Source organism: Salvelinus sp. IW2-2015, linkage group LG26 (genome assembly GCF_002910315.2).
Source record: "Salvelinus sp. IW2-2015 linkage group LG26, ASM291031v2, whole genome shotgun sequence".
NCBI classification, from domain to species: Eukaryota; Metazoa; Chordata; class Actinopteri; order Salmoniformes; family Salmonidae; genus Salvelinus; species Salvelinus sp. IW2-2015.
In genome coordinates, this window is record NC_036866.1 from 14089309 (window position 1) to 14100776 (window position 11468).

The 11468-nt window shown below is 44.4% G+C and overlaps 1 protein-coding gene across 1 annotated transcript in view; it reads right to left on the minus strand.

The window, feature by feature from the left end:
- The window catches only part of midn (midnolin), a 29721-nt gene extending 19538 nt beyond the window's left edge, over positions 1-10183 (minus strand). Inside the window, exons 1-4 of the mRNA XM_023970975.2 lie at positions 9883-10183; positions 7196-7424; positions 5669-5756; positions 5377-5439 (exon numbers count right to left, since the gene is read on the minus strand). Of these exons, the coding sequence (XP_023826743.1) occupies positions 5377-5439; positions 5669-5756; positions 7196-7424; positions 9883-9958 (456 nt within the window). The 5' untranslated portion in view covers positions 9959-10183. The remainder of the gene's footprint in view (positions 1-5376; positions 5440-5668; positions 5757-7195; positions 7425-9882) is intronic.
- Between the last annotated feature and the right edge of the window lie 1285 nt (positions 10184-11468).

The following is an 11468-nucleotide window of genomic DNA, read 5'->3' on the forward strand; positions in this document are numbered from 1 at the left end:
CTCTCCATTCTCTAGGCGATCAAAGATGGTGCAACACCACTGCACAAGGCCTATGATTCCAACTGATGAATACATTCCCGACCGAGTCTCTGTGATAAGAGGGGGAGACAGAGAGAGAACGAGGGCCAGGCTTAACCACACGCTGGCTCTACAACAGGACAGATAAATGAAAGCAGTGTAGATGAATAAAACAACATTTGGAGTAGATTGAAACCCCATTCGTTATTTTTCCACAGCGCTGAGATGTGGTAGCCGGTAGGGTTTGTGTGTATTCTTTGCACACAGGGAGATGGGCTATCTGGGCTATCTGTTTTATCTAACAAGATATTCATGGCCTCCACCGCCTCCCAGACACTAGCCCAGTCAGTCACGATCACCATGCTGCAGGAGCACTTGAAGCACAAAGGTGGCCAGCCGATGAAAAACAATGATTGTCACGACATAATACACACACTACAGTATATTTTCACCGGACACACGCTCAAGAGCTCTTTCGCTCTTACTGTCCCCCACATACAGGAACACACACACAATTTTRTTTTTAAATGCACACGCACAATAGGACAAAGAAAATATCAGCAAATCCATCTCCCCCATTTCTCAAACACACCTTGACACCCCTCCTCCTCTATGTGCCTGTCTGAATCACAAAGAGATTACACAGGTGCAGAGGCACTCCACCAGCTTATTCATGCGTTCTCAGGCTAGGATTTATAGGGAACAGAAACAAATAGTCCCTCTTTTCACTATTGTCTTTCAATCAGTCAATATACAATTAGATTTATACATTCAGCTCCGAATTAATAGCCTTCATTTACGAGGAGAAATTACAATTTTAAAGGCCAGACTCCTGCCTGCATATAAAAAACGTTGATTTGAAGTAGGAAGACAGCAGGCTGGTTTTATAGATGGGCTGATGCTCTCATATTGACATGGTGACTCAGTCATTTTTCAATTCCATCCACTCCCGAATCCTCAATACAATTAAAGAACAATGATTTCCAGTAGTGTCTGACTGGCTGATTAACTACCATCTTGATAAGGTGAGTATTGGGCAGGGGTCTGGAAAAATAAACATATTGACCAATTGCATTGAGCAGTATCGTACACACACACAGGCACAAACAGACACATACACATGTGCACACACACACGCACGAGCACATCACACACACACACACATTTTCAGATGTACTTCTAATACCTTATCTAGAAAAGAACAGTAAAATATGACTATAACATGAATGGACCATATAGTTAATAGAGCTGTGACAAGACAAGGCCTTATCAGACAGAGCAACCTGCGATAGCAACGCTCCACCACCAACACACAGAACACTCCTCTACCTCCTGGTGACCTTTCCCCTCCTCCTCCTTATCACCCACCCTCCTTCTGCCCATCTCCTTATCTTTGAGTCACGCCTGTCCTTCCAAACATCCTCCCTCTGTGGTTCAGAACAACCTGTACACAACATGCCGCAACACCTTAAAACGAATGGCGTGACTCAGCAAGGCCATCTATACCTCCCTCCAGCCCTGCATTCCCCCTGCCTGGCCCGGCCCTGCATTACCCCTGCCTGGCCCGGCCCTGCATTCCCCCTGCCTGGCCCGGCCCGGCATTCCCCCTGCCTGGCCCGGCCCTGCATTCCCCCTGCCTGGCCCGGCCCTGCATTCCCCCTGCCTGGCCCGGCCCTGCATTCCCCCTGCCTGCCCGGCCCTGCATTCCCCCTGCTGGCCGCGGCCCTGCAATCCTCTGCCTGGCCCGGCCCTGCATTCCCCTGCCTGGCCCGGCCGCGGCATGCTCCCTGCCTGGCCCGGCCCGGCCCTGCATTAACCCCTGCCTGGCCCGGCCCTGCATTCCCCCTGCCTGGCCCGGCCCGGCATGCTCCCTGGGGGAGTGCAGTGACTGGAAATGACAAGATGGGTGACCCAGAGGTTACTCATATATTGTTAGATCCCACTATTTGCATCTGTCCGTTTTCAGACACAATAACAATGCTGGGTCTTATTCAGAGACCAGCGTTGGCTGGTGGAGGAGGGTGTTGGGAGGAGGAAGTGAGAAAACGTAGAACAGAAATGTAAGAATGTACTCCTCAGGGACCTGGTCAAGACATCGCCTCCCCAAAGACAATATATGTACTTCCTCCAGGACAACATGGCAATCTTCTCCTCCCTCCTATCCTTCCAGCTGGGCTATACATTGATTTTGAAATGGCCTCGTAGCACTGTTTCACTCAATTGGCTCCAGCCTATGTGGAAAACAGTCATCGGGGAGACCTAAACCTAAAGCTTGACTCTCGGCCATTGTTTTGTATTGGAGGGTCGGTCAGCTAGGCAGGTTTTGTGGATTTGACTGGGGTTTATGCTTCAAAAGTGGAACAAAAGGGTGAGGTGGGGGAAGGGCAGTGTGTGGGGGATGGTTAGGTTAGGGGGCTTGGTTTCATACAAGCATCAATGAGCAAACACTCACTATAACATACAAAGGACTGGACAATCCTTATTTTCCAAACTAAAACAACATCAAGCAATAGCAGCTAATGAAGCTGACTATAACCAGCCATGGTAAACATTACTCTTCATCGACCTACCATATTTCTCATACACAGACATTACATCACTATACTCTGTCTGAGTTCAAGCTCGAAGGGGCATTTTCTCATTCTTTCATCAACAGAAGAAAGCCTCTTAAATACAGTTTGCTCCACAGAGACACAATCCCAGGCTCAGCTCAGCCTAAGTCTATCTCGGGCAGACAGAGGGAGAAAACCAGCCCAGTCTTGATGGACTGTCAGGAGGTGGTGGCTTAATGCAGATTAGATGTCAGGAGAAAATTCGCCTGGAAAAGCCAAGAAGAAGAATTAAGGGAGCCAGTGCCCTTGATAGAGGCCAGCCTATTCTGTCACCGTCTGAATATAGCAGGAGCCTACTGGAGGCAGCGGGCAGGCATTAGGCAGAGAACGAAACTTGCAAACCACAGCACATTCAAATGATAGGGCCATGGATGAGTTCCGATAATTGGCCTTCCTTTCCATAAAACACTTTCTATCCTACTCCACGAAGTCTGAAATAGATCTCTCCCGGGAAGCCACCCGACTGGGCAGGGTGCTGAGTACTCCTCTAGAAGCAGACTAGAACTGTCGTGTGGCTCAGTTGGTAGAGCATGGCGCTTGCAACGCCAGGGTTGTGGGTTCATTCCCCACGGGGGGACCAGGATGAATATGTATGAACTTTCCAAATTGTAAGTCGCTCTGGATAAGAGCGTCAGCTAAATGACTTAAATGTAAAATGTAAATGTTATAAGCTGGGCTTCTATGAACACACTGGACTTCCTGGCACATTACCTGATCTCCAACCCCGACCAGACCACACATATTTGGGGGGAGGGAAGAGGGTGAGGGAGGGAGAAGCTTAAGCTACCAATTTTCCGAATGTTACCAACCAACCACTAGCCTGGCTATTTTGGAATACGGGGGGTATCTGTTAACCTATCAGACACTTCTAAGAGCTCAGTGCATTGATTGATTTTTGATAGCCCCCAAGTTGGAGGAGGAAGCGAATGGGAAAGCTTGTGTTCCTATTTTTTTATCTTACCCGGTATCTGTAATCTCTCCCCAATCTATATCGTCCCTTTCCGCGTCATGAATTATAAAGCAGGAATCAATTCTCCCTGATAGAAACACATCAGATCAGTTTTATACTGGCATTCTTATTTGACTGGGCTTTCATTCTTGTCTGTGCATATGAGCCCATTGAATGACTCACCAGGCAATAGTTCCACCAGCTCACATTCTTACAGTAAAGTCTTGGAGACAAGAGGCGCGCTTGATGAAGAAGAAAGTCATACCAAAGTGACTCAAAATGACTATCTATAGGTCTTAACTGCTGTATATGCCCTATCCTGTTGCCTGCCTGCCCCCCCCCCCCCCCCCTCTCCGCCCTCGAGAGGAGGAGAGGCGAGGCCGATAGGCCTTGAATACAGAGCTGAGGCAAGTCAGGGTAGAGACTGTTTGAGGTTGGCACTGTTGAATTATGGGAAAGCCTTGACTAGTGGAAAACAGAAGTCAGTGTGGGCCGCCCAGCAAAGGCGTACCGCATGATGAGAAAGGCGTGCTTCCAGCACACCCAACTCCCACCCACCCACCCACACAAACACACTCACTCATCTGTCGTCACCGCTGTGCTGTGAGCAGGCAGGCTAGGCGCTGAGCTCACACACACACTAACGCCAGGATTTCCAGTGAAAAATATCAGCGGGAGAGAAGCCACACTGAGGTTTTGACTTGCTACTATGTGTTTTACCAGTACCTGTTTTCTGTCCTCAAACTTCATTATCTTGACGTTAGTAGGAAGTAAACTTGCTACTTCAATAACACATTCACACAACCACCAAATATAGGTGTGCTACTGTCCATTTTATGACAAGGTCTTATCTAACATTAGTAACATATTTTTACTGCAACTATGTGCATCACAGACTTAACAACACACCCTGGAGTAAGTCAGCTGCTGAGACAGTACGTCATCGCTGTTGTCAGTGCCATCGACTTTCTCACCCGCTGTGAGGTTGAGGAGGTGAGATCAGACCTGATCCCTTTACTTTCACTACTTATCATATCAGTGACTCACACCAAACCACTGACTCATATTCTTACTGTATTTCAACAGTTCCACAAAGGTACATCAAGTTCACGGGCACTATGTACTCAACGCCCATCTGTCAATTTAATTTCTGTTTTGAGTTGAGTCATATCTGTGTGGCTTCGTGGAGGCAGCTCTCTATGGTGAGGGGAGAGCCAGCCAGGGCATTGCAAGGATGGGGGTTTGACTCAACTCTCATCAGTTGGGTGGGGTTTGCCTGGGCTTGCCTCCACACACACACAACACACACAACACACACACACACACACACACACACACACACACACACACACACACACACACTTGAGGCTGCTTTATACCTGTCTCTTATACACATCTAGATGTGTATAAGAACACACACACACACACACACACACACAGCGTAGAAGTTGCCAGGAGACCAGAGGGTGTTGGTTTTAATATCCACAGTGGCCAGCTTGCTTGTTTAAGAGGCTAACATTAAACATGGAAAGAGCCTTGTGTTCATCAGCAGCCTCACTCTTATCTTAGCTCTTCTCTAAACTATTTTTGACTGCTCCAGCTTGACATGCAAACAGATCTCATTCACTTTAAAACATAATTCTCCATGTTTTTCCAGGGGCAACCTGTTAAAGTTTCACATTAAACCAGGAGGATTTCAAATCAATTATGTAATAATTGTATGATCTCTAAAGCAGGTATACTAAATGATCTATTCATGAAGGCCACTTAAATAAAATTACTTGAAAGAGTTCTTACCTGAGTTTCTGTTAAACTCTCCAAAGCTTGCATCACTGACTGTTCTGGTCTTGATGCTTGAGACTTCAAAGAAAGGACAAGGAGAAAAACATGATTTACTTGTAAGCCTAGCCTAGTAGACAAAGGAGAAAGGCTTGTGCATTCAAAGATATGAAGGAGATGAGATCATCACAGACTTAATTACCTACATTAACCTGCCTGATATTAATAACACTTTTATTATCTTGAGGCCAAAAAACCCACCTGGGTTTATAGCACAACACACACGGTTGAGGTGTCTGATTATCCTTACCATTAAGCCTGCTTCAACTGTAGGTACAAGTGTTAACTTGCTCCCATCAGAGATCCCGAGGTCCTGGAGTTTTCCTGAACTCAGACGCCTGAGGGGGAGAAAAAAACACCATATTAGTTTACAGCCAAACTGACATTTTAACTGACTAACTCCAGCATTTAGGAACACTTCCGCCTATTTACTGGATAGCCATTTCATTTGTCACTCTGAGTGGTCCTTTTCAGGACCTCATCAAGTCAAAAAAAAAAAAGTGGAAAAAAGTTAATGTCATGTTCAGGTTGATGAATGATAATGTAATCACATAGACCACTAGCATTGTATCTTTAACGTCACTCTTCTTAACCATGGCAGTAGGCTAGTGGAAGAGTTGCTTTGTGAAAAGCCTATCCTACTGTATTGTACAGTGTGAACTAAATGTCACCTCCAGCTGAACAAAGGGAGTCAGCAGCGCCTAAATCCAGCTATTTGGAGAGATGATTAAAAAAGGTACTCGGTTTTAGGGGATGATTTGATTTGGAGGCGATTATTCTAGGGGGTTGTGGGATGGTTGTTATTTAAAAGAAAAACAATGCGACAGGGCGATTTGCATCAAGTGACAAAGACCTCCCTTATCATACCACAGCTCTTACATTGTCTTTTAACGCACGAAAATCCGACTCAATTGAAAACCGACTAAAACAGTTTCAGTTTGCTTTAAATAAAAAATGTGCAACACACGATTGTAAAGCGTTGTTAAACTATCGTCATATACTCAAGAGCTCCCCTTTTCAAAATGGCAATTATGTTCTCTCCATTCATTTGGGATTGTCTCCAGAGGGTTTCCTCGTAATAAAACGTGAGCAGAAATCAGTGAATATGCGTTCGCTGGTATGCAAGGTGATTGTAGAAAGTTGTGTGTAACAAAGGGAGAAAAAGGGAGAAATTAGAGGGATGCCTTGCGTTCGTCTTCACCTAACCTTCACATAACACTAACCATGGAATACAATGGCGCACCCCACTTGCATATCGATAGCATCAATTAGATTCTAAACCCAAAGCATCAGCATAATTGTGTATTTATTTAAGATCAAATGCAATGGTCAGACGGTAACTATATAAATTAAGTAAACATGAACCATTGCTCGTATGCATTTCATTCAGCAAATGCATAAATCTTAGCTGTTAATAATTTGTCAAATATATTTAATCAGTGATGGTATTTATAATGAACGCTGAAGGAATCAATACAAGTATGCACCACAAGTTCCTCATCAATAGGCTACGGCTCCAAACCGTGACTGACCAGTTTGCGTTTCCATGCCTAATTCCAATACTGGTAACACTGGTCAATATCGTCTTCCCTTGAATATAATGCTGATACCCAACCTATGCTATTCTTGATCTCCACAATGTTCTACCGTTTAAATAAATGCAAAATATTCCTGTAGACATCAGAGATTTGAACATCGCAAATACCATATAATGTATACATATGTTATACCGTATGACAGTGGGATATACTGACGTTTATAGATGTAGTCTACTCACGTTTCTTTATGTAGAAGGGCGAGTCTTTCTTTTGGTACTTTGAGTCTCTGAGAAAGTCTTCTCTTCAGTCCTTCCACAGTCTCCTCCAGGGGAAGAGCGAGCTCGAAGCGTGTGCCGGTTGTGGAATGGATATACAAATTCATGGAGGGTTCACTCGGGACGGCCTCGCAAGACGGAGCCCCGCGGCTGGTGCAGCTCCGGGCGCTAGGATGTTGGTCCATTCGATAGCCTGTTGTCAGGGGGGAGACAATGCGAGTTGAACGGGGTTGGAGAGAAAGAGCCGATCCTTTACGCAGTGTCCCTTGTTTTCAGAGAGAGAAACTGCTTGCATTCAAAAGAGAGAAAGAGGCTCTCTCTCTCCTGGTGCCTTTCTCTGTGTGCCGAGAGGTTGAATAAACCCGAGTCCTCACTCTTCTGATACGACCATGAGAATATTCCCAGAACTAGTCTTATAGAGAAAGGCTTTATTGCGCTTTTCTTGTGTATGCAACTTGCTCAAGAGAGGTTCCAACGACTACTCCAAATGTTCCAGGTTTTTAAACGCTTCAGAGGTGAATGAATGCCAAGCAGCAATACAAGTATTTGTTTCACAGGGAATATGCCACGGACCATCAACTACGCAAATAACTATTGCCTTTCTAAGAGAACATGCGCAACACAGGCTATAGCTTTCTGTCCTTATTATTGTTTTAAATGCATGGGACTGAAAGCTGCCTTGAAGCCAAATACAAGACCTACAGAATGCAAAAGCGTTGTAAGATTAATATTGTATAGCTATCCACTGGGCACCCATGACCACAGCAGCTCGAATGAAAATCYACAATGAACATTGTCTCAAAGTAGCTCACTTCCACAACGATAAAAAAAAATACACTCACAGTCCGCAGACATTCTACCCAACCACAAGAGAAGTTCTCGAAGACGCAGTTGATCTAAGCCAATGGCAAAAGTAGATTTACACCCACGTGGCGAACAGATGCCTCCCATTTCCTCTCCCACACCATTTTGTCACAAATAACCAATCGGCTTGAAGGGGGCCAGGCCTTGGCGTGTCAAGCAATAGGATCGTTCCAGCACTCAGGCAACTTTAGCCATTCATAATATATTAGTCACAGAAGATAACTCTATATGTGGTGGAATTTCAAATCCAATACCGAAGACTGCATTAATGAAAACATCCTACCTCATATTCTTACATAGATAATTTATGTGGGTAGGCCTTTAAATGTAGTACTATGTTTTATTCTAGGTTATGCAGGCTACAATGGCAACAATGCACGTAGGTTGCACAATGCACTTAAATTGCCACATTGTCCATTTCCTATAACTATGTCACGAAATGTACTATACAATGTTGCGCAACTTCAGGTTACACACGTTGGGTATCATCGTCATTACTAATAGTACAGTGCTGACGTCATCTCCTTCCTTCATCTGGCTGCATCCAAAACCATTAAAGTAAATCGCGCACGGTATGCAAATTACGCATTAGATGGGGTATTCCCTTCAGGAAGTGCGGTTCTTCATCAGCTCTTTGAGATGTTCTCGGGATAGAATGTACACTGGAGATATACAGGGTTCGGTTCCTACGTCATGCAATTCCTACAATCAGCTTTACAAGAAAAAGTGYCAATATTGGCTACTCACTTCGACAGCACATTCTGTGCGTAATTGCGCATTGCCAACTGCTGTGAAACTATCCGCATGTTTATCCACTGACTTCTCTGAATGCACATACTATTTCTTCTGCAACATAAACTCACATACCCTACTTGGGCAACTGCTATACCTGTCAACCCCTAAATGTCACAGACATCAGGTTACTTAAAATAACTGTATTCTCCAACCAGTTTTAAGCCGATCCTGAAAAAGCTTACTTTGACCGAATCATGGGCTGCATAGCTTTAAGAGAAACGTTTAAAACGGGCCGCTTTGACTACTGTAAATATCGTAGCCTACATAGTAAAGTGTGAAATATGTATTCCACGTAGAGCAAATGTTGACAGAGTTTATGATAGGAGCTTGATAAAAACAAGATACTCGCTCGCCATCCAGTGGTCAATGGAGGCACTTGGGGAGCCTTAACTTGTCTATTTGTTGTTGAAGGTGTTTATAACACATTTCGAATGAAAAATAGGCTAGCCTACCGGCAATTTCCCTCTGAGTACAGCTGCAGCTGACTGTAAGGTCGGTCTGGATAATGATATAATATCACAGACTCTGCACTTGGCATCTACATAGAAGGTAGGCTAGGCTGTGTTGTCGGCTTATAATTGCATAACATATGGATGCGTGCTGTCATCAGCTATCCTATAGGTCAATAAAAAACACCACATTCACTGTCTGCAGATAACACCAATTCCATTGACAATATCAATTTCATTATTAAGTCAATTGGCTACATGTAGATGCATAATTTAGAAACTCTTAGAAGTTGGCACAACTCCATTTGAATGCAATGCATGTAACCAAAACAAACGGTGAGACAATGTATCAATGTCAGCTATCAAATAGGTGCCCCAGGTGGCCTTTTATAAACATAACAAAGATAAGAGTTACATGTCCAAATCTAACCCACTCAAATTTCTAACCTTTATTCAAAGGTAGGCTATTAAAACTTTAGAATCATCAATGTACATAGACTACTCTTAGGTTTGACATGAGTCCAACGTTTGAATGTAACTTACCAATTATTGTGGCGAGAACTTTAAAGCTTTGCGATAAAGCTTGGGTTTTTCCAACACGTTTCCCCAGCTTTTGCATGTAAATCTTCCCAAGCTATGAGAAAGACTGAAGTAGGCTATATCCAGATAGGTCAGTAGGCTATCCACTGTGACAGTAAATTCGCAGACAAATGTGTGCGACTCGACTGTAGTAGTAAGGACAGCTCTGTACTCCTCTTGCTCACTGCTTGAGTTCCAGTTGTCCTAAAATGCCTGTATGACGTTTACCCACCAGTGTCTTTCGTATTACAAGTGCAATTCGGGAGGCGAGACACCTTTTAAACGAGCCCTCTCAGTTATGGGTGGAGAGTAGACTACGGTTCTTGCTATGTCAGGATGCCATTTAAGGTAGCCACGGAATTCTTCCTCACATGAGAGTTCGTTTCCAAGATCTACTGCCTAATTCGTTCTCCACCTTTGGAAAGAATGTGCTTGGGCAAAGCTTGAAATCATGCACGGGATTTGTAGTGTCTGTGATTGCGCATCTATTGTAGTCTAAACAAGGGTAAGGACTTTTATCCCGAAGAACAAAAACATAAAATCATATTCAACTGAGTTACGACCTTAACAAAAAGTAAACGAAGTAGCGATTTCGGGAGGGGGTGTAACCTTCCACTGACGACAGAAAAAATAAAAAATAAAACATCACTAGGCAACCAGTGCAGAACAACACAATGCATGGATACAGCCTACCTGAATATAAATAAAGGTTTATTTGGCAAGGGACCAGTTCTGCAGTTAATGACTTCCAGGTTGCTCCTCAAACAATGGCAATCCTATGCCAGGAATCATATCTTGACAGTTATTACACATTAATACAAGTGATTCATTGTTCATGTGGTAGGCTAAGACCAAGCCTTACCTGAAGTCCACAAGTAGATGTGATACAGTAAATTGCTATGTAGATAGTAATGTTAGATTATAAGTAGTTATATTAATTTGTGTCGTGTGTCAGCATGGTAGCACACTTTACAAAGATTTGATTTGATTAACCCAATGCCCCGTATTTCCTTGAAGACAGGGGACACAGTCTTGTTGAGGCAAGTGAGGCTGAAGTGTTTCAATGATGAACCCACAGGCAGAGACGCTGCAGAGATGCCTCTAAACGAGTCACAGTCCCAAGCATCACAGCATGATGAGTCAGCCTCTCCCAGGACCAGACAGAGGGGGGTGGGGGGTTAGAGAGAGAGAGAGAAGGGATGAGAGAGGGGGGATGAGAGACAAGCACCACACTGCTGGAGAAGTCTGAGAGATGCACTACATTACCAAAAGTATGTGGACACCTGCTCATTGAACATCTCATTCCAGAATCAGGGGCATTAATATGGAGTTGGTCTGCCCTTTGCTGCTATAACAGCCTCCACTCTTCTGGGAAGGCTTTCCACCAGAAGTTGGAACATTACTGCGGGGACTTGCTTCCATTCAGCCACAAGAGCATTAGTGAGGTCAGGCACTGATGTTGGGCGATTAGGCCTGGCTCACAGTCAGTCTGTGTTTAAATACATCCCAAAGGTGTTCGATGGGGTTAAGGTCAGGGCACTGTGCAGGCC